Raw genomic sequence first — 24,858 nt, 5'->3', positions numbered from 1 at the left:
CGGTGACAGAAGTTTTAACAATAATGAGATATATACATTATATCTCATTATTGTTAAAACTTCTGTCACCGAAGAAGGCCATTTGTTGAGCCGAAATATTTGCAATTATTGTATAATTTATATCATCTGTTCAGTTTTTCCATCTTTGTGCAATGATATTCAACACTTTTTAGTGTTTTGTTTTCCATCTATTTATCGGTATTGTTACACAATCTTTCAGACTCATATATATATATATATATATATATATAGATCTCTATTTTCACAGGCAATACAAAAATCAGTAAGCATTATTTTTCTTTATAATTCTATAAAATTTTTGTTTTTACAAATTGTCGATCCAGTTTTTTCCTTCAAAGATGCAGACTCACACAAGCCAATTCAGTCCCTTCTAAACAAACCACTTGAAGGATAAGGGCAAAAATTGTATGGCCCAGTCCTTAATGTCAGATCAAAACTTCTTCTGGCTATAATTCATCCAAAAGTGTTCAATGTAGTATGTCCACTGTCTTATTGATATCTTATAAAATGCTGCTTCCAAGACATTATATGTGACTGTGATAGCTCTATGCCTGGTATGTTAATACTCAATATGTACAGTTCCTCTAGAAAATCTACAAAACAGAAGTGAAAAATTATAATACATGAAAATTATGAATGGTACATGTACGTATGATCATGTTTTAAATAATTGTAAGAATAAAAATAATAGAAATCAAATGTCATCCTTATAAACACCTGTTTACTCAACAAGCATGTGACGTCAAAACTTGAAACCGTTAAATTTTGTTGAATTGCTTTGGGAGAGGAAAAAGTGAAAGAAGACAGTCAGCAGTTATGAAAAGATTTAATAAATAGTAAATATACTTTTCTATATTTATCTGATATAAGTTTTCATCAACAAAAAAATGACTCTTTAAGTGTTTTTGTAATACATGTATGTATTAGTACATGTATTATAAATTCTGCTAATTTTATGTTTTCATTTCTTGATAACCCTGTGTACCTGTGTACCGGGATACAGTGATTTTCACCATTTCATGAGACTCTATCCAAAGTTACAAGCAAATTTATTCACCTTATACAAATACAATGTATGATATAGAGTAACAATATATATATACTAACAGCTCTCTATTTGTTTTGTCCACTTAGGCATTAGGTGTCCAATATAAAATAATATCTAAAAAAAAAAATTACCATGTATACAACATTTGTACAATGTATCACTTTCTTCATAGTTTAAATTTCTGCTCTAGTAACTTTAAATGACACTGGATGACTTGTAGAAGGTACCTAAAAAAAAGATTGATAATAAATAGACATTAGATTTAGGCTAAACAAAAAACATAAATATAGATTTATAGAGTTTAGTATGGCTTTCATTATCACTGAACTAGTATAAATATTTGTTTATGGCCAGTTGAAGGACACCTCTGGGTGCATTGAAGACCTACTGGTGACCTTCTGTCTGTTCTATCATGTGTCTATGGTCGGGTTGTTGTCTCTTTGACACAATACTGTGCAATTGAAGATTTCCTGCTATTGCACAATACTGTGCAATTGAAAATTTCTTGCTATTGCACAATACTTACATGTAATATAACAATTTTGGACCCCGATTTGGACCAACTTGAAAACTGGGCCCCATGATAAAATTTAAGTATATGTTTAGATTCAGCATCTCAAAGAACCCCAAGAATTCAATTTTTGTTAAAAAATCAAGCTAAGTATATTAAATTTTGGACCCTTTGGACCTTAATGTAGACCAATTTGAAAACAGGACCAAAAATTAAGAATCTGAATACACGGTTAGATTAAATCATTTGGCATATCAAAGAGCCCCAATAATTCATTTTTTGATGAAATCAAACAAAGTTTAATTTTGGCTGCTTTTGGCCCCTAATTTGTTTGGACCAAAACTCAAAAAAAATTAATCCAAACCTTCCTTTTTGTTGTCATAAACCTATGTTAAAATTTCATAGATTTCTGTTAACTTATACTAAAATTATTGTGCGAAAACCAAAAAAATGCTTATTTTGGCCCTTTTTGGCCCCTAATTCCTAAAGTTAGAGTGCAAAAACCAATTGTCTTCAGACGACAACGACCCCAATGTGATACCAATATACGCCCAAAAAAAATCATTTTTTGCGGTTGTATAAAAAGAAAACATTTCAAGATCTCTCTCTTGTTTATTAAAACAATTATAGTCAACAAATTATTTGCGACTTTATGTCCTATCAAATTTGTGACTTTATGTCAGTTAACCTTTTCAACTACATGTACATGTAAATGGCAAAAAAATATTACATAAAAGATAACAAGAAAGCACACAAATTACACACTCACATTGACCTTTAAAACCAGCCTTAAAAGTCTGTTATACATATATAATTCAGTGCATGTGGTTGTCCTTTGTTTATGTACATGTACATGTACTAACTAAATGTTGTATATATAATATATATCATAAAATTTAGAATGGAAATGGGGAATGTGCCATAGAGACAACAACCCGACCATAGGGCAGACAACAGCAGAAGGTCACCAACACTGAACAGGTCTTCAATGACAAGAAATTCCAGTACCGTGAGGCGTCTCATGTGTATATATATATATACAACATGTATATCATACAAGCATTTTTTTTTTGTATAAAAAAAATTGATATAAATCAGACTGTTTAATAGTTTTCTGTTTGGAATGCTTTACATTTGTTATTTCTGGGTTATTTAGATCTTACTACATTTTGTACATGTTTATACATGTATGTTAAAGTCAATGACAGTATGGATTAACTCATTGTTAAAGGACGTATAGTCATGATAGTGTTTAATGACAGTAACATAGAAAGTATGTGACTGTGACAGACTGTCAATTGATCTCTAGCATGTCTACCTGTTATATATAATTATCATGGTAATGGTTATAAAGAATGCTTTCATTGCCATGATTGCTATTGGGTCCTTTCACCCTAATAACATGTTCACCCTGGGTTATTCGCCCATAGAGTCTGTTTGTCCTACTAAAAAAAATAATATTGACATGAGGGCATTGAAGTTGAAAAAAGATATTTTTATTCTTTAAATTTATGAAAACTGTATAATGAAAATATGTCAAAGCTGATGGCTTGTTTTGGATCAATTATTAATCAATGACATAACAAACATGGCAAATCAAAGGAAAAAAAATAAATTGGTTTCGGCTATACAAACAATGACAAATATTAGGGTAATTTTTCAACAGACTTTCAACACATTCTGTTCACAAAATAAACATGAAAAACAAAGAAACTAGAAAACCTTTTGGAAAAAAATATTGAAAATCAGACAAACGAATGGACCCTGGGCGAACAGATACTAGGGCGAACGTGAATCAGGGTGAACGACTATTAATCCAGATCTTCCTATTTGGATATTTCAATTCAAATATTTAGGTTTATTTAATATTAATAAAATAATAAAATTAAAATAAATAATGTAACTTAACAGGTTAGGCAGCAACCATTTGATTTTCTGGGGGGGCTATGGTTTTTTTTTCTGTACAAACTTTTTTCTTCGGCGAAGAACAATCTATTTTTTTAGCGACAAACAGAAAACAATTTTTTTCTTTCAATTTTAGCATTACATATAGTGGCAGCTGAGGGTCCAAAACAAATTATTTTTTTCACCAAAAACTGGAAACCAACTCTTTTTTCCAAAAAAAACCATAGCCCCCCCCCCCCCCCCCCCCAGAAAATCAAATGGTTGCTGCCTTAACTGTCATGACTTCATGTCTTAGTATTGTCTAGCATTTCACTGTTGCAATGCACATGGAACCCTTGGCCTAAATTAATATATTGTTTGTTTTCCCTATCCCAACGTCGACCCTGCCAAGCCAGGTGTTGGTACATGTAGGTAGGTAGGGAAATAATTTATTTTTCCAAAAAGCTTGAATAATATCGTACAATCCGGCAAGCCAGGAAATTGGAAATGAATAAAATAATATTTGACTTAGTTTTGACAATAAAATTTTATGAGTAGCACTGTTTTTGCAGGGTCGGTCGGGATTGGGGAAACAAACAATATTTTATTTTAGGCCCAGTAAACACTCGAACATATATACTAAACTGAGTCATTGCCCCTCCCCCTTTCCAAAAAATAAAAAAAACATCCTGTTTTAAGAATGTTCTTTTATTCCACATTTAAGAAAAAAAAAGTAATCATGTTGTCAAACCTACCACTTTCAACTGGGAGAAGTATTTTGTATTCCTTCAGCCTCCTTTGGCTCTGAAAAGGCCTCTGAATGTCTGTATTTTGGTCTTCATACTCATATTGACATATAAACTTCAAGTTTCCATTTGTAACTTTTAATTACCCTGATGAAACTCTTTACCAAGTTTGTAACAGTGTGGTGTATAAACTCTGAGTAAAAATAAGTAGTAAACATCCATTCTCTGTGGGATAACACTATAAACAAGTCTGCTTTCTTCAGATGTTCAGTTGAATTTCTTCTGTGGTAAATATAATTTGTACGGAGCGGATACTTTCGGCCCAAAAGCTAATTTTAAATGAAATTTTACATCTCTGTGACGCAAACTTAGCTTTGGCTGTGTCTTTAGAGTAACATTAGTAAAGAACACACTAGAATTTCTTTGATGACAGCTGCATATTGTATGATAAACAACATCGTAAATTTGCCTCCACATGTAGTGCAGCATAACCGGAAGTGATAAATTGTTTACAAGACACGATGCACTGAACAAAAATCATCAGTAAAAATAATTTATCTAACCAATTGAACGTAATAAACACTGAATCTTTACTAAATTATCAATTTCTTAACACTGTTAATTGCAGTTGTATAAAAACTGCAGAATAATCTATGAAATTATTTTTTTTACTTGTTTTGAAGTTCAACAAGAGTTGTCTATCTTGAAATAGTAAGAAAAAGCGGTTAATTTAAAAAGAAAATAACTATTTACTGATAATATGCTACAAATATAATTTTTTGATATGTTGTTAGGGAGATTCCATATTTTCTGAAATGCTAAATGGTTTACTACAACTCGCCTGTTCACAGCAGATATATGTTATAGCATCCATCCTATTTCCAATAGTTATATAGTGAGAAAAACATGCCCATCTGAATTTTTATCAAGGTATAAATGACATAAATAGTAGGCATTAACAATTATGGTTAAAAATATGTTATTTTTTACTCAAATTATGTCACATAACGAAATATCAAGCATATTGATTACATAGGGTAAATCACTTTCTCTTCATATTGCATGATTCTTAGGTGGAATGGTACTTAATATGTCTTTTTGATTGAGTTAGCCAATTTAATTGATATATCATAGTGCGTCTTTCTACGATGTTTCAGATAAGGGTGAAGGTTGAGGTCTGTTAAATGTTTAAACCCGATGTATTTGTTTGCACCTGTCCTAAGTCAGTTATCTTGCTTTTTTTTTATATAGACCAGGCTGTTGGTTTTCCTGATTGAAATGATTTACACTTGAAACTTTGGGGCTTTTATAGCTTGCTGTTTGGTGTGAGCCAAGGCTCCATGTTGAAAGTCGTACTTTGACCTATAATTTTTTACTTTTTACACATTGTGACTTCGATGGAGAGTTGTCTCATTGGTATTCATACCACACGTTCTTATTTCTAAAACTAACAGTTCTTAAAAATAAACAATACTAAAATGAGATCAAAGTTTTTACTTTATCACAAAACACAAAAAAACAATCTCAAAAAGGTCAACAAAATTCAAAATATAGCATATTGATACATAGATTATCACAGATGTAAACATGACTGTGTAAACACAAAATTAGTACAAAATCCAACATAATATATATTGATAACAGTAGTAAGGAGGAGTTGTTCATATCAAGCACTTTTATTATTTGAACAGATAAAGTTTTACTTTATCATAAGATTGCTGGTTTGTTTGGTTACCCATGCAATAAATTTTGAAACACTGAAAAATAATAGGATTGAAAAAAAAATGTTCGTGAATGACATGTTTTTCCTTATCTGTACTTACAAATTTCTAACAAGCAAGTAAACAATATTTTATACATTACTATCAAGTACACATATTTGAATAACTTTGCTTCATTAAAAAACCAACGTTACAAGTGTTTTTTATTGGACAATCTGACAAGTCCATTTTCTGCCTTTACTGTATAATTTTCAATTATAGAGTGCCCTTTTTTCTAGGCAAAAGAAATTACACGTCAATTTTTATCTTGTTCTAAAGACCTTCAAAATGACAAAACTCATCAAATTTTGGTCCAAAAATCCAAGAAGTACACAACTATTTACCCCTTAACTTCTGCAAACAGAAAGTGTTTCTATGAACTGAGTGTCAAATTATGAATTTAGTATTGACAATCAATATTTCCCTAATCTTACTGTGTTATGTATAATTGTACTTGTATAAATTTATGAGATGTAACAGTTAAATGAATATTTTTATCTTTAGATGACTTAATATTTTCTCACAATAAAAAACTTTGGCTAGGCCCTAACAGATCTATTCAACAAAACACTTACTAAAAAATTATTAAATATTGATGAAAGATTTTTGTGACATCATGTACAAGAAATTAAAATTGAACAGTTCTAATGATTCTCTGCCCATTTAAATTCAAATGTAACATTGATGAACAGAAATATGTTATTTTGCAATAAGACATCAACTCAACAACAGCCGTATGTCTATACCATATGCCAAACTTCTGACAAAAAAAGGTCATGATTTCTACCAACCCCTTGTGTTTCATGAAATGGGTATTTTATGGCTCTACCTTGAGCCATTATTTTTGTTCACATGTAGACTTAAACTGTGACATAATTTGGGGATTCAGAAAACCATACATACTACCAGTATTTAATACTACACACAAGATAGTCTGTAGCTACTAAGTTACAACACATCAACTCCTTATTTTACTTCTGTAGCTTCATTCACAAAATCAGATGCAACAATCTTTGACAAGAGTTTTTTTTTAATTGTGTGAATTTTACTTTTTCTAAATTCAATTAATTTCAATATAAGAGGCAGCATTTATTATCCTACAAAAAGTTTCTAGGTCTTCACTTGTTCCAATCTAAGAAGTTGAGGTTGGTCTATATTTAAATATTCAAAAGTACCCATTACATCAAAAATACTTTCGTATGAATTTAGACCAGCACTTCTAATTTTCTAAATTTGACAATTCTGTACAAGGTCTTTTTTTTCTTGAGAGTACCAATTTAGCAAATATAAAAATGAAAAATTCAAGAACATATTAAACCAACATTTTTCTACAAAACACAAAACTTGGTAAACATGAATAAAAATAGTTCCATATCAATGATGTCATGTCTCCTTTGTATACCTTTTTTTTAAGATCTAAAGTATACAAGAATAATAATGGCTGATACAAAACAACTTTGCCACATAAGCTAGTCTACTGCTTCCATATCTGTGTAACCCTGTGGATGAGTTTCCTCTGTATCACTGATAGAGCTATTGTCGCTAGCCTGGTCCATTAAACCAATACTGGATCCAACTTGTAGTCCCAGTGTTTTATTATGCCCTGATTCAATCTTTATAAAAGTTTTGACCCCAGCCTGAGCCTGAGACATTTCACCAAAGTCATCAGTTAATTTTTCAGAGTTGTCTCCCATGTCAGGAAAATCTTCACCCATATATAATAAAGAGTCACTATCTTTAGTTGAGTCTTCTTTAGGTTCTGAGCTTGAGTCATTTAATGTTGAACCTTCCTTACTAGGACCTTCTTCATCCTCGTCATCATACAAGTCTATTTGTGGTGGGGGACTAAAGGGTGTACGACAGCGATAGAACAGAAGATAGGCACCACGTGAGACAGCATTCTTTTCATGGCCTATTGAAGACACTCTGCTGTCATCACAAAGTCTCCAATCTAAAATACACATACATAAATAAATATATGAACATAAGAAATTCAAAAGATATAGTCTTTCATCATGCACAGAATAATATATTTGAAAAGAAAGCAAAATGGACAAAAAATATATGCACCAAATTAAAAAGCATCTAGAAATACGTTTTTTAAAAAGGAAAGTGATAATATAAAATTGACAAAAAATCAAACCCTAGTGTTTTCATCCTTCACAAAGTTTACAAAGACCTTACTGTGTTGCATCACAGAAGCTTAATTGCTGTTCTTTCTTACATATTCACAAAAAAGATAGAAATTTGTAAAAATGGATGCTAGGACCATTTGGACATCTGACTACAGGTCAATTTTTCAACCTCCTTACATCTTAGGAAAAGGACATTTAGGGATTTTTTTTATCACATCAGAACATTGAACAATGCCTTTAAAATAATGGTGGAATACTCCTTTTGCCTTAAAACCAAGTTACACTTTCTTTCAATTCACAATAATGTATAAATGATATGAATAAGTAAATACATTGTAGTATAAATACACCCACAACCTCATGAACTCTTTTTAACTTTCTTTTGTAACATATCAGAACATTTCAAAACTGTGTACCGTAATCAGGCTTGTATAGTTCGCACTGGTACATAGTCCGAACCCCTTTCTCCCCACGAAATTTTTGTTAAAAAAACTTTTTGTAACTATTAGAAAAGGTCTAATGAAACTCCGGTAATTTCAAATTGTGTGTGGTCGTATGCGGTAGTTTCTTGAAAAAAATATTGTCCACCATCAAACAGAAGCTGAAACTGCCTGTAAATGATTTGAAAACCATTCACAATTGTTAAAATAAGTCTAAATCAAACAAAAAACAATTTAGAAAAACTTGTTTATGATTAAACCGGAAGTTTCAAAAGCACGTGTAAAAGAAGAGAAAAAACCGTGAGAGTTGAAATCCGTACATACCAGATATCAATATTATACAACTTTGAAAGTAAAACAGTTCCATCCTGATGTAAAATAGTGTTTAATATATCTATCACATTAATGTTTGAAGGGTTTTAAGCTAATAAATACATATTAGTCAGTACGGAACACGAAAAACAAAATGTATAACCGATTACGTTTTATTATTTACAGGACGTAAAGCTGGTTTACGGTTGTCTTTTTTATAAACAATGCATTTAAAAGAAACAAGAAATTTGTTATGAAGCGTTTAATCTTTAAATTTATCAATATTAATTTGATATTGAATAATAATAACTTATGAATATGGATTAGGTATAAATATTAGTTTGAACAAGAGTGCACACACTGAAATGTCTCGCCTTCTATACTAATCATTGATATTATGTTGATAGTCCTAAGTATAAAGCTAAGCTTTATTACAACTGTCACATAAACTTAACATTAACCAAGATAACTAAACAAAGACCAACGAACCTTGAAAATGAGGTCAAGGTCAGATGAACCATGCCAGGCAGACATGTACAGCTAACAATACTTCTATACAACATATATAGTTGACCTATTACTTATAGTTTAAGAAAAATAGACCAAAACACAAAAACTTAACACTGTGCAATGAACTGTGAAAATGAGGTCACCGTCAAATAAAACCTGCGCGACTGACATAAAGATCATAAAATATTTCCATACACCAAATATAGTTGACCTATGGCATATAGTATTAGATAAAAAGACCAAAACCCCCAAAAAAAACTTTGACCACTGAACCATGAAAATGAGGTCAAGGTCACATGACATCTGCCCACTAGACACGTACACCTTACAATCATTCCATACAACAAATATAGTAGACCTATTGCATATAGTATGAGAAAAACAGACCAATACACAAAAATTTAACTATAACCACTGAACCATGAAAATGAGGTCAAGGTCAGATGACACCTGCCAGTTAGATATGTACACCTTACAGTCCTTCCATACACCGAATATACTAGCCCTATTGCTTATAGTATCTGAGATATGGACTTGACCACCAAAACTTAACCTTGTTCACTGATCCATGAAATGAGGTCGAGGTCAAGTGAAAACTGTCAGACAGACATGAGGACCTTGCAAGGTACGCACATATCAAATATAGTTATCCTATTACTTATAATAAGAGAGAATTCAACATTACAAAAAATCTGAACTTTTTTTTCAAGTGGTCACTGAACCATGAAAATGAGGTCAAGGACATTGGACATGTGACTGACGGAAACTTCGTAACATGAAGCATCTATATACAAAGTATGAAGCATCCAGGTCTTCCACCTTCTAAAATATAAAGCTTTTAAGAAGTGAGCTAATGCACTATCCCTATGTTGAGCTTTCTGCAACAAAAGTTGCAGACTCAACAAAAATGATAAGAGCGCCCTCTACAATATCAATAACAAACATGGCGGAAGGGTACAAACAACCTCACGAAATTTGATTTTTGGCTCTTATTTCTTGCTTATTGTTCTCTATAGTCACCCCTGCTGGCAGGGCCAATTTTGGAGAATAAAACCTAGAACTATACAAGCCTTTTAACGGTAAACACCTACCAATTTCATTTTTCTTTGGGTCTATGGTATCAGAACATCGCACAAATGATGTATAGTGTCCACCCAGTATGCCACCATAATGATTCACAACTGCATATAAATCATATAATGGTGGAGGACCACCGTCATGACCTTTACCAATCAGATAGGGTGACAAATTTAAACCTCTGTAAATAAAATTATATATCTGTTAATGATTAAGTTTTAAATAATAAATATTTTTCCATTTGTAAACATGCATAACTCCAGAATGGCTCAAGTGTCACCACCAAAATTCAAACTTGATCTGTATTTTGTGGTAATAAGCATTGTGTTTAAGTTTCATAGCATTTGGTTGAGGCAAACTAAAGTCAGAAAGCAGAAACCAAATTTAGTATGTATGGAAGTACAGATGGACAAGGGTAAAACTTAATGCCCCCCTCCACGGCATAAAAAAGTAATTATCCATTGGACAGATGCCCACAGGTTGTATTTATTAAAGATTCAATGTATTATTTCAAACCTATTTACACAAACCCATTTACATATTGCTTTCTTTGAAATTTCTGACATTTATTTTTGCATGTTGTCATTTGATTGCTCAGAGGTTTGAATGTTCAAATCAGCCAATTTTATTATTTTTCATTTATAAAGAGGCACAACACAAGAATAGTGACAACTCCTGAATTCCAAAGTGATTTGTGTTTGGTAGTAATAAGCATTGTTTATAAGTTTCAAAACATTTGGTTGAAGCAAAGTAAAGTTAGAGTGTGGAAACAGCAAATTCCTATTTTTACATTTATAAAGGAACACAACTCAAGAATGGTGAAAATGACGCCACACAAGCTCAAACTTGGCCTCAGCTTGGTGGAAATAAGCATTGTGTATTCGCTGATCCAGAATTTGTTTGTATCTAGGTATTCAATATCATCATTTGCATCTTTTGGTTACATTTTTGACATATTGTGACCAAAGTTTTCCTTAAGCTTTTAGATCTGAAAATTGCACAAAATGATCACAATTTTACTTTTTATCCAAAATGTGCTGACTTTGGAACCTATAATGTACACGTTGTAAAAGATTTGTTTAACCAAGTAGTAATTAAGGCTTTTGAAATAAACCTATGTAACAACCAAATCATGACCATAATTATATATTATCCATGTTGAAATTTAAGACCATATTTAGACAGCAGTGAACATTGTCTTTTAAGTACAAACCTTGTTGGAAATTCCACCATTTTATCAATCTTATCTCTCCATATAAAGTTTCTGAAGGAAAATCTTTTCAGTTGTATTATCACAGTATGAGGAAGTCGCCATATAGACATTTGTTTTGTAGCTTCTCTGTGTTGTTTACATTTTGGACAGTACCTAAAACAACAATGGAATAATGACATGTCACTAAAACACTTTGACCCATCCTTTAATTATCCCAAGCAGTTATAAACCTTTATATCTTAAATGACAATCATAGTTCAGTCAGTTTATCAAAATAATTGTTAAGCCTTAGATAAAAATCTTAGATTCTGTACGTCTTACCACTTTCTATAAAGGACTATAATAATCACAAAGCTCGGTCTTTGTTGAGAACTTCTGGCTCTGTATGTTCAGTTATTTTACTTATAGCACTAAAATTATTACAAAGCTGTCTTGGTTGAGAATGTTTTGTTTAACCAGTTATCTAAAGTATTTTTCGTTGGTAAATAATCACTTGCTCTAGTTTGCCTACTTTTAAAATTAGTTGATTAGGCAATGTTGTATGCTTTTAGTCTATTGTCCACTCAATAATATATTTATGCAGCTTCATCTGAATACAAAATTTAAAATTCTTTCTGTCGAAACAGTATATTACCAGAAAATGAAAGGATTTTATGGTATGAGACTTTCTAAATTTGCCAAAGTAGCTTTTCTAAAGATAATACTCAGAAATCTGCATCTTGGTTGGTTTTAGTAAATAGACATTTCATTTAAAGATACTATGAACAACCCTTGAGTGAGCCTTAACTGATGCTCTTCTGACTTAGAGTATCAATTCTAAACTCTAGATTTTTAAATTTCAACTAAGTACATCTTTAAACTGTGTTGAACAGTGACTGTTTGACACAATTTTGTAAAACAATACTCACCAAGCTTCATCTGGGTTCAAAATTTCTGGTTCTGTGAACAAGTCCAAACATTGCTCTAATGTAATACTATTACTTTCTGGAAAATAAAAAGAGACATAGAAATTTAACTGGAAATCAATAAAATTGCTGTTTCACATTTCAATCATATTTCAAAACATCTCACTTTTGTAAAAAGTCATGTAATTTGTAAACAGTCTATTAAGCTAAATCTATTTGTTTTATTGAACTGTAAATTAGATTTTCATTCAGTTAAAAATCACAATGAGGGTCAGTTAAGAATAAATCTTTACAACAAAATGGATATATTCTATGATGATAATGGTCAATCTAAAATTTTGACAAGTTGTTATAAACGAGTGATACATGGATCTATATCTAATGAGTCTTTTACTGATAAATATTAATGATTTGAATACTGTAAATTCAGAAATTATTGCATGCATTTATTATTGCGATTTTGTCATTTTAGACTTAAATGCGATTTTATTTTTTGCGATATTGAGAAAAAATCTGTTTAATTCATATATATAAGAAAAAATCACAATGCAAGTTTAAATTATTGCGATTATAACACTCTCATTTTCGTAATAATAAAAACATCGCAATAATTAAATGAGGTTACAGTCATAATTACCATCATCAGTTGATCTGTTAAATGTGGAGTCCTCTTCATAATCCTACAAATATATTCACAAGTTTAATACGTTGAAGTTAAAAACCATAGCATAAAAAAGCTTCCATTAAATAAAATGCAAAAGCAAAGGAATAAAACAATCTTTGTTGCTGATTTGAAAACTTCTCCTCCCTCTTGACTAATTATCATAGCTTTAGATTACAAACCAATAAGATAGATTTGTAGAATTGCTGGTTTGACCAAGTTTGGGATAAACGTGGTACATTGGTTTGTTTTAATTCTTCTTATCAATTATATATATTTCAAAAGCAATTACGATAATCAAAACCTATTTCTCATTTGAAATAATGTCCTTATTAGTTGTTCAGTCTCATTATATATTATAATTTAACCTTTTCTTCTGTGTTTCCATTTTAAAACCAGATGCTCCGCAGGGCGCAGCTTTATATGACCCCAGAGGTTGAACCCTGAACAGTTGGGGCAAGTATGGACACAACATTTAAGCTTGATACAGCTTTGAATTTGGATTGTGATTAAATTGTTGACACAACATAGGTTTCTGACACAGAATGAATGTGGTCTAAGAACTTAAACTTAAAAACTTAAAAATTTTAAATTGGACATTCACCTATTATGGTCCAATATCCAAAATCTGAATACATGGGTAGATTCAGCATATCATAGAACCCCAAAAATTCAATTTTTGATGAAATCAAATAATGTTCAATTTTAGACCCTTTAGACCTCAATGTGGACCAATTTGATAAGCGGGCCCAAATATCAAAAATCTAAATACATGGTTAGATTCAGCATATTGAAGAACCCCATATATTCAATTTTTGTTGAAATGAAACAAAGTTTAATTTTGGACCCCAATTTGGACCAACTTGAAAACTGGGCCCATAATCAAAAATCTAAGTACATGTACATGTTTAGATTCAGCATATCAAAGAACCCTAAGATTTCAATTTTTGTTAAAATCAAACTAAGTTTAATTTTGGACCCTTTGGACCTTAATGTAGACCAATTTGAAAACAGGACCAAAAATTAGGAATCTAACTACACAGTTAGATTTGGCATATCAAAGAACCCCAATAATTCATTTTTTGATAAAAATCAAACAAGGTTTAATTTTGGACCCTTTTGGCCCCTAATTCCTAAACTGTTGAGACCAAAACTCCCAAAATCAATCCCAACCTACTTTTGTGGTCACAAACCTTGTGTTAAATTTCATAGATTTCTACATGTATTTACTTATACTAAAGTCATTGTGCAAAAACCAAGAAAAATGCTTATTTGGGACCTTTTTTTGGCCCCTAATTCCTAAACTGTTGGGACCAAAACTCCCAAAATCAATCCCAACCTTCCTTTTGTGGTCATAAACCTTATGTTAAAATTTCATAGATTTCTGTTTACTTATACTAAAGTTATTAAGCGAAAACCAAGAAAAATGCTTATTTGGGCCCTTTTTGGCCCCTAATTCCTTAACTGTTGGGACCAAAACTCCCAAAATCAATCCCAACCTTTCTTTTATGGTCATAAACCTGTGTTTAAATTTCATAGATTTCTATTTACTTATACTAAAGTCAAGTGCGAAAACCAAATGTCTTCTGACGACGACAACAACGACAACAACGCCAACGTCATACCAATATACGACCAAAAAATTTTCAATTTTTGCAGTTGTATAAAAACAACTTACAATCTCTTTAGTTTGGACCAACACATAAGAATCTAATTTGTCATTGTTCTTCCAGTCCATAGACAAAAATTGTCTATATGTCAGATCAATTGGAACATCCCCTTTATCTTCTATTCTTTCTCCATCAGGTCCTTTTAGACTCACTCCTTCTTGATTGACAGGTTTAACATAGAACAGCTGTGATTGTCGCTCAGCTTCCATAGATTGTATACCTAAAACAGGTTTTGTTGGAATGACCTTGGGCTTGTCAGTCTCTACTGGTGGGTCAAGACTAATAACATTATCTTGTGCATTGTCATCAACAGGAAGTTTGAAAGAAGTGTATTCTGGGAGATTCCTTTCCTCTGATTCATCATCAGCATCATCACTAAGCTGCAAATCTGAGTTTACAATACAGGATGGAATATTTGTGGCACTTCTATTAGCACTTCCTGTATCTGTCACATCAAGTCCACTGCCAACATTAGCTACAAGACTTGATCCAGAGCTGCTAATCTCACCAATGTCTGCCTCACCTTCACCTACATGTTCCTGGTCTGCTGTTATAGTACATGAGCTGCTGCAAGATGATTGGCTGTCTAAACTACTCATACTTCCACTTGATTGGCTACTGTTACTTAAATTTGAAGGTGAAGGTTGACAAGACATTCTGCTGTCAGTTTTCACAGGTGGTTGGAAGATCTCAACTGAATATCTACAAGAAAAACTTCATGAAACACATAATAAATAAATTTCGAACTATTCATAACTTGTAAATAAAATATCTAAATTTAAGTATCTTAGATTAGGAGGAACACATCATCATCAATATATTTGCAATTATTGTGCAAAGTTTGAATTTTGATAGATAGTTACATGACCATAGGTCATAAAACTTTACTTAGTAGCCAGAGCACAAAATTTGTACCTGAAACACAAAATCAAGTTTTTTGATTGGTTGATTTCCGAGTGAAATGTACTCTAATGACATTTTGAATAAGTCTTAATATGTATGTTACCACTATAGAATTAAAGTAACTTTTACCTTGCATATGCCTCCATGAGTTTACAGATCCTGGAGAATGTAGCCCTTGATTCAGAGATGCTGATAACAAAAGGAAAACCCACAGGTTCAGGTGATTGTTTACAGTGCATCTTGTGTAATGGCCAGTGGTTTTTCTGACACTGTCTGAAATGACAAACAATATCAATAAGGCAAATGATTAAATTGATTCAAGAAATTGAAAAGAAATTAGACTGCCTTCTACTCTTTTATTTATAAACTGTTATCACAGAGATATGTCTCGCCTTTTTGTAATTTTGATTATGCAAATGTTGAAATCAAAATAGCAATACTTTAACATCTTACACAAGTTATGCAAATATTCAAAGTCAATGAACCATGACTGAGTAACATGGCTCAACAATCTCCATGTAAATGAGATGTGCCAAAGCTAATACAATTGCATACCAATTACCATTGACTTATATAAGTCGTTCCCAAACCTAAATACAAACATTAATTTGTAAACTATGTAAAAGTTTCAAAGTCAATGAAGCATGAAGAGGGGGTGGGGCTATATAATCTCCATGGAAATGATACTTGCAAATACCAATAAATATGCATACTAAATTTCATTGACTTAACATTAGCTGTTCGTCTTAAACTGATCTAATCACAAACTAATACATGTAAACTAAGATAAGTTTCAAAGTCATTAGACTGACTGAGGGGCGAGGCCAAATATTCTCCATGGAAATGTAATGTGCCAATGCTTATACAACTGAATACCAATTAACATTGGCCTTCCACTAATGGTTCCCCTTGGACTGACCTAATCACAAACTTATACATGATAACTTTGAAAAAATTTCAAAGTCAATAGACCATGACTAAGGGGGCAGAGTCAAATTATCTCCATGTAAATGATATATGCCAATGCCTATACAACTGCATACCAATTATCATAGACCTGCCACTTGTGGTTCCCCATAAACTGACCTAATCACAAACTAATACATGTATAATAAGCAAAAGTTTTGAAGTCAATAGACTATGACTGAAGGGGCGGAGTCAAATAATCTCCATGGAAATGAAATGTGCAAATGCTTATACAACTGCATACCAATTATGATTGACCTACCACTTGTAGTTCACCATAAACAAGACCTTACCACAAACTAATACATTGTTGACGCCATACCCGTAAATTCCTACTGTTCACAATATTTTGGTTTGTAAACTTTTCATGACCAATTCAATTAACTGCCTTCAGCCTTCTGTCCTTTGTACAATGTAAGTACTTACTGATCACAATATCCTGCTTTATAACATTTCATGCATCGTTTAAGTTTACTGCCCTCCGGACATAAACTTCGACAAGAAGCACATCTGTTTGGAAGCTGACTTGGAAGGACTGTTCTCTGTATATAAATAAATATTCTCTAATAACTTTGGAAGCATAACATCTGTTTATTGTCATATCCATATTTTTAATTACATAGCCATGACAACCCTATTACATGTGTCAAAATAATTATGAGAAACAATTTTGTGCCATCTGCCACAACTTTCACACCAGGAAGCCCTATTTATTAAAAAGTTTTGAAAATGAAAAATAAAGTTGTCTCAATGACAAGTATTGATAGTAGCAATATTTTTGTGTTGCCTACCCATGATTATCTATTTTTTAACTTTTATACTTAAATATAATGTACTCAGGACATTTAAAACAATGGTGCACAATGTCAGCAACAGGAAAATGTTTCTTAGACTTTTATAATAACAATTCTTGTGCCTTAAGGTCAAGTTACAGTAAATGGGCTTAAACATTAAGACAAATTTAAGAACATTTTTTCATTGTTTTAGATGTTTTCTATACTTCAGCTGCTGAATACTGAATAACTTAAACATTATGATTTTCATGATTTTGAGAGTATAAAAAGATAAATTGTATAATGTTAAGACCTGGAGTCAGTATCACAAAAATGTGTATTCGACTATGATCTTGACATTTAATATGAGGTAGGCATTACCTGTGAATGGGGACGAAGTTTGTTTAAATTAATTTTTTTGTAACTTAAATATTTGTTAAAAAAAGAAACGGAAAAAACCGTAACGTTTCCGATTTTGGTTCTGTTGTTACTTGTGACGTTATTTAAGTTATGACGTCATTTTCAATGTAAACAAAGAAACGCAATGCATCAGGTAACGTTTATTCATACCAAAGACAAAGAAAGATTAAAAATGAAATATTGGTATTGTGTTCCTTGAGTTCCTATATTTTACTAGACTAATCAAAGTCTCACGACAACAAGACCGGAAGAAGGAAGTAGAGTTATGTGTTCTGCGCAGATCCGGAAATTAAAAAACGCGACAAAAAAAAAATTGAACGATTTTGAGTTCATTAGTACAATGAAAAATTCGGGAAATTTTCCCGATTTTTTTTGTTTTTTTGTTTTTTTTTTTTATTGAATTCTCTACTGTAATAGGGGACTTCGTCCCCATATTACAAAGCTAATGTGTAAAGTAGAGCATTAGTTTATAATACTTGAGTATGAAAACCTAACGTGTAAGATGAAGGTGCTGTATTTGATAATTATCTTAAGAGTATTAGAAACTAACCTGTAAAATGTAAACTTCATATACATTTTCTCCAGCAACTTCAGCTGATAAAACTTCACTCCTGAAACAACAATAATGATGATGTCCTAAATTTTCATACAAAATTGGTAAAAAGAAAACTTTAAAATTAAAGACGAATGTTTCCAAGGACATGAATCAGCTAAAGCTTTGCAATTTTCCAAGTTAAAAAGGGGCATATATGCAAAATAGTAAATGACTAAAAACCCAAATTCTAACTCTGTCTGCATGTTGTTCTTCTTACATTGTGAATGAGTTTCATATAATTAGCAAGAGACAAACTAATGTTAGAGTGCGGAAATGAACATGGGAGACGAAAGACTGACAGTCAAGGGTAACACTTAATAAAGCCTTTGCCTACAATGAGGGCATAACAACAAGACTAATAAACTGGTATTTTATATAAAAATTTGTAAGGGTTCTGTGGAACCCAGTGTCTCTCCTACTTTTGCTGTTAATCACAGGGTAAAAAAAATGAGAAAAAAAATAAATTATTCCTCTTGATACTATCTTTTGATTGTCCAAGTTTTGTAAGAATCCAGGATAGTTATGAATCTAATAAATGTTTAAAAAACTTTAACTTCAGACTGTATGTAATGTTAACTGGAAGAAATATTAAGTCCATTTATAAGTTATATATGAAAAAAACAGGAACAAAATTTTAACAAAGTCTCCTTCTAGATACTAGCTTTTGATAATAAACAAGTTTCTGTCCAAGTTTTGTACAGATCAAGGATAGATTAAGAAAGTTTGTTAAAATTTTTAAATACTTTAACCACAGAGAGAATGTAATGTTAGCTGGCAGAAAAACTAAATCCATTTATAAGTAAAATACAGAAAAACAGATTTTTTTTTTTACAAAATATACTTCTGGATATTATCTTATGATCATAAACAAGCTTCTGTCGTAGTTTGGTAGAAATCCAGGATAGTTTAAGAACGTTATTAAAAATTTTTGAAATTTTAACCACAGAGTGAAAATTTGTGGACGCCGCCACTGATGGAATGTAGGATCGCTATGTCTCACTTTTTCAATAATAGTCGAAGGCTTGACAAAAATTACTATATTTGCTTTAAATTCTTATACAACTCACACAATGATAGTATCGTTGGCCTGGATTGAACTTAAATCATCACCATTCTGGAAAAACTTGTAAAATTTGCTCTTGTATGATTCAAACACTCGCATCTGTAAATAATGAAATAAGCAAATAATATTATGAGTACTCAGGTAAAGAAAAACTGCATTTGAAAAGAAAACTGTTTCATTATTGATCAGTCAATGTAAGATTTTTTATGCTTAATTTCAATGTCGATTTCATTATTTTCTTCATATTTCTATACCCAGTGTGAATTGTAATAACTCCATATGAACTCAATATGAACTTAAGGGCATACGATACAGTTTTGATCCTGTATTTACAAGTTGATGAAAATTTCCATATAGGCTATTTTTTTGCCCGATTTAATCAAATATGTAATAAAAAATATACCTTCATGTGCTACTTTTTGAGTTAAATGAGGTCGAAATTTGGTATATTTGCTCAAAATTCTGATTTGTGCCCGTATTTTCCCTTTCAATAGAAAGACATAACTTTTTTGTTTTAAAAGATAAACACAAATTGTTTTTTGTTTAATTATTTGTAATTTCTGTACTTTAAAAGTATCCTAAAACTTTATGCATGTTTTATTCAGAAATAACTCATATTTATCAAGTGGTCATGAATTGAGAAAAAAACGTCATTTTTTACTGTTTATTTATTAAACTATTTACAGTTTTATAAAATTTGGTCAACATAATCTCCCTGCAAAATGAAACAAAATGTCGTTTTAAAAAGTAGGGGTCCATGCACTCGTTTTCAAATCAAATCTGTTTGAATGAGAAAAATCAGTCGAAAAATGCATCTTTTCCTGATATTTCACAGTTTGACGCCGCGAAAATAACATTTTACGTTAGCAACGTCATAACCTCCCCTGTAACTGTATCGTATGCCCTTAAATTATCTATAAATTTCAATATAATAATTAACAAGCTTTTGGCAAGTTTATTGTTATAATTAAACTAGTTGACATCAAGCTATATCCATTTCCCATTATTTCTCTTTTGGGAAATATTGTCTTTGTGTGGGCTTTTTTGTAACACATCATCAGCTGAAACACAGGCCTTTTAGAAACCTTCACTTGAAAAATTTATGTTTTCTTTATTTCATCCTCTACAAATAATGAAGTAAATCATAATGCAGACACATTTTCAAAATAGATATAAACAAATCATTTCCTCAAAAAGTGGATCAGTCGTGACCTTTCCTAGTCCGACATCAATGTCCAAATAAATAGCTAAAGGAAATGTTCTGTAATTTCATATCAAATTAAAGTTGATGCCATTAAAATTTAAAGCCTATTCAAATGCAATCCATTCAGTATGATTCAAGAAATATTTCTTCATGCAGTGCAATAGATATAAGGCCATCTTATACTATGTTAAAAGCACTCAAAAGAATATATCACAATAAAATCTAACAAAAAACAATGCACATAGTATAATTTTTTTTATGTAAGGACTTTGGAACATTAACATTGCTCTTTATACAACAGCATTATCATACAATTGTTTGTCTTCTACTTCAGAATTTGATAAAAAAAACATTACAAACACTTACATTTCTTGGACTAACACCAGTCTTTTTATATACTGCATCTTTTAACATCTGAGTTGTACTTTCTTTAGGCAGTCGTAGTATTAACTAAAAAACAGAAAAGAAATGGGCTTCAAAATGATCTATCTTTACCATACCAGCTTTCTACAGTTAGAATTTTTACAGGTATCCAGAAATTAGTAATGTGTTCCATAATTGGTCTCTAAGACCAAGTTCAAGAATTACTTATGATAAGTCACAGATATGTACTATTAGGTTAAAACAGATGCATGAAACCAATTAACAGTGATACAGTTGGTTACAAGAAAGTTAAAGTTTCATACCTGTACTGGTTTTTTGTAAGGATCTTTCCACATAAATATGACAGGTATTAATCTTTTTTTCTTAGGTAATGGTACTTGTAAATACAGGAATGGATCAAATGTTATCGACACCTAGAAATAAAAACATATTCATTGGATAAATTTCAAAGAAAAGTTCATGTATCTAATATTAACATTCTACATAAATAATCATTAATACTGCTTCACCTTAAATCAAATAAAGAAGACAAACTTGTGAATGTCAGAAATGATCTGGAATTTAAGCAGTACCAAATGAAATTATTTTTTTAAAAAGCATAATCCAGTAAACTTAATAATTTCTTTTCTGCTTCTTTTTACAGCAATGGTTTATAACAGAACTAAACATGTAAAAAAATCAAAGCATCGTTGCTTTCATAAATTTTTCTGCCTCATATTTTGCCATTTAATGATGGAATTCAATAAAAAGTTTCAAGTTGCAAGCTACAAGCTATAATAATCATACTTTGCCACAAACAGGACATACAAGTTTAGATTTGTATTGTCCCTGAAACAGGTCAACAATAAATGAGTTGTTCCTTTTCTTGTACACTTCCCAGGCTTCATCTGCAACAACCTACAAAACATAAACCCATGCAGTCAGATATGAAACTAAAAAGATCAAAATCATAAAAGTTTAAAAGCTGGAATATTTCCCACTCGTTGTAGTTTCACCAACCAATTAGTTGTCAAATGTCAGGAAATACTACATTTATCACTTGTAATGGTAAAATGTTCACTCTAGTACATGTAATTATATAATAATTTATACACATAATGCATTTTACCCGACATAGAAAAATTATACATTCAGCAGTTCCAAATAAACACCCAATTTGGCAAGAATTTTCGTGCTATTGGAAAGAGCAAGGGATGACCATATTTCTATACCACAGTCAACTCTTTAGATATATTGTACCAAGTTCAGAATAACTGTTTATGGAAGGAACAAATACCAGAAAATCAAGGAACTAATGTCAGTTCAATTCAATTTTTCTGGCTTAAATCTAATAAAAGTATTTATATAGCAAATACAATACTGTAACAGCATTTTAGACTGGCTTATTCCTAGCTTATCAAAATAGTTAGTATATCAACTTACATGGTCAGGTCGCCCATCTGAGTCCACTGTCCCTGTATAAGGCTTTTTTCTCACTCGATTTAAATCCTAAAAGTCATAACAAAATCTTTAAATTGAAGTGATTTACTAGTTTAGTAAAAAATATAAATATAAATAGCTTTCTCATTTCAAATTAATAGCGTCAGTTAGTAATCAACATATAATTTGTTTTTCCAAAATAAAAGGAAGATATATTTTCTTAATTTTCTGGAGATTTTAAATGAGTATAACCAATCAAGCATAATTTGTATTTCCAATGTCTGCAAAGATAGTATTCAAAGAAATTATTTGAGTATTGTCCCTTGCTGTCTCCAAGTAACACAAACAGTCCATATTTTGGTACAGGAAGCCCCTTATATATATCTAATCAAAAGTTAATTGCAGCTGCATAACTTCATGTCCTAAAGAAAAATCTGTGCATATTTCGTGGAATTCTGTAATTTTTAATTTTTTTTTTTTTTAAAGAGTTGCGGGTTAGCCAACTGATTTAAGCAGAGATGGATAAGTTCATATTTGGGTATGGTAAACACTCAAAAGTCCTACAGCTCCTCTAACAGGCAATGTTATAATATTTTTGTAATCACAAATTGACATGGTTGATATCTTGGCACTGTTAGAGAAGTGACTAGTGTTTGCAAAAAAAAATGCAACTCTTCTGAATATGAAAACAAACGTTACCTCATGAAGTCCATCTAACAAGAAAGCCATGAATTCCTGAGCGTCATGTTGAGCAAATCCTGTGAACTGGCTGGCCTTCATGGATATAAGATACTGAAAGAAAGGAAAAATATGAAAACATGCACACAGAGAAGACATTTTGAAAGACTCAGAAGTTTATGAGGAAAGTTCTGACTCAGCTATAACAAAAATTGATATTGATCAGTGAACTGTAAAAATGAAGACAGATTGATATAAAGGTACAAAATATATGCTGTTGTGCTCTGATTAGCAGCCCTGTTTCACATTATGTGACATTTGCTGATATGACAACAATGAGGAACTTCCCTCATCAAGCTTAGTCAGCATTTTACAGTTGAGGTCATAATAAAACATGTTAAATATTATAATACACTGGACTGACCGAAAAGCATTGGATATTGTTTTAACTATAAACAACAAATATATTATCAATTTATGCAGAAGTTGAGAACATAGTCCACCAGAGTACAATATTTTTAGACAACAACCTAACATATTTAACAACTTTAAATATAAAGAATTATAAAGAAAGTATATTATAACTATATGGATTGAAAATATCAATGTTAATATCTTAATATTAACCCATACCTTTAATTTTGAAGGTGCATAGGAGTAATGAGTTCCAGCCCATAAAACTTTGAGAAGTGTGGCAAATGAGATTGCTAACTTCCCTCCAAATCCTAATGGATTGTCTGTATTAATATCATCCTGGAATTTACTACCTAGAAATAAAAAAACATCAAATTAGCTATTACTTTTATAATTTGCTCTTAGAAATAACAGGAAATGCTTGAAAATACTGCAATACTTGCATAGAAATTTTAATTTTGATAAGCATTTTTTATTTTGTAATACTGAACAGAAGCAAGTTGTTCAAGATAAGGACACCATTTGAATAAATTGCTAATTTTCTAATACCTGAAATCGAAACTAGGATTTGGATAACAAACAAAAGGCTCTAAAGAGCCTGTGTCGCTCACCTGTATTTACTGATGCTTTGGAAATCATGTAAATTAAGGTTAAAATCATAATTTATAGTATAAGATATCATTAGATACTATAATAATATCTAAGATAAAAGCAAAAAACTGCAAAATTTCCATAAAATTACTGACTCAGGGGCTTAAGAGTTATAAGCCAAAATATATATTTTACCCCCCATGTTCTATTTTTAGCAATGGCAGCCATCTTGGTTGGCTGTCCAGGTCAACGGATGCATTTTTAAAACTACATACCCTAATGATGATTGTGGACAAACTTGGTTAAATTTGCCTCAGTAGTTTTAGGAGAAGATTATTGTAAAAGATTACAAAAATTTACGAAAAAATTATTAAAAATTTACTACAAAGGGCAATAACTCCTTAAGGGGTCAATTGACCATTTTGATCATGTTGACTAATTTGTAGATCTTACTTTACTGAACATTATTGCTGTTCACAGTTTACCCCTATCTATAATAATGTTCATGATAATAACCAAAAACGGCAAAATTTCCTTAAAATTACTAATTTAGGG

The 24,858-nt window shown here is 31.2% G+C and overlaps 1 protein-coding gene and 1 long non-coding RNA gene across 2 annotated transcripts in view; both read right to left on the bottom strand.

Moving 5' to 3' along the window:
- Nucleotides 1-284: 284 nt before the first annotated feature.
- On the bottom strand, nt 285-4,713 carry LOC143045630 (uncharacterized). Its single transcript, XR_012968986.1, has 3 exons — nt 4,220-4,713; nt 1,201-1,296; nt 285-614 (listed from the first exon to the last, which is right to left on the bottom strand). It is a non-coding gene; the product is annotated as an uncharacterized LOC143045630 (long non-coding RNA).
- Nucleotides 4,714-5,689: 976 nt separating this feature from the next.
- Nucleotides 5,690-24,858, bottom strand: part of LOC143045603 (ubiquitin carboxyl-terminal hydrolase 19-like) — a 43,904-nt gene continuing 24,735 nt past the window's right edge. Inside the window, exons 11-26 of the mRNA XM_076218215.1 lie at nt 23,932-24,065; nt 23,320-23,412; nt 22,624-22,689; nt 21,988-22,098; nt 21,504-21,614; nt 21,184-21,267; nt 19,618-19,712; nt 18,506-18,566; nt 17,189-17,304; nt 15,926-16,069; nt 14,902-15,595; nt 13,200-13,242; nt 12,566-12,641; nt 11,658-11,810; nt 10,459-10,625; nt 5,690-7,921 (exon numbers count right to left, since the gene is read on the bottom strand). Of these exons, the coding sequence (XP_076074330.1) occupies nt 7,440-7,921; nt 10,459-10,625; nt 11,658-11,810; nt 12,566-12,641; nt 13,200-13,242; nt 14,902-15,595; nt 15,926-16,069; nt 17,189-17,304; nt 18,506-18,566; nt 19,618-19,712; nt 21,184-21,267; nt 21,504-21,614; nt 21,988-22,098; nt 22,624-22,689; nt 23,320-23,412; nt 23,932-24,065 (2,630 nt within the window). The 3' untranslated portion in view covers nt 5,690-7,439. The remainder of the gene's footprint in view (nt 7,922-10,458; nt 10,626-11,657; nt 11,811-12,565; nt 12,642-13,199; nt 13,243-14,901; nt 15,596-15,925; nt 16,070-17,188; nt 17,305-18,505; nt 18,567-19,617; nt 19,713-21,183; nt 21,268-21,503; nt 21,615-21,987; nt 22,099-22,623; nt 22,690-23,319; nt 23,413-23,931; nt 24,066-24,858) is intronic.

The sequence above is a fragment of the Mytilus galloprovincialis genome, chromosome 1 (genome assembly GCF_965363235.1).
Source record: "Mytilus galloprovincialis chromosome 1, xbMytGall1.hap1.1, whole genome shotgun sequence".
Lineage (NCBI taxonomy): Eukaryota > Metazoa > Mollusca > Bivalvia > Mytilida > Mytilidae > Mytilus > Mytilus galloprovincialis.
Note: the sequence above shows the minus strand (reverse complement) of the source record. Positions and strands in the feature narration are given on the sequence as shown.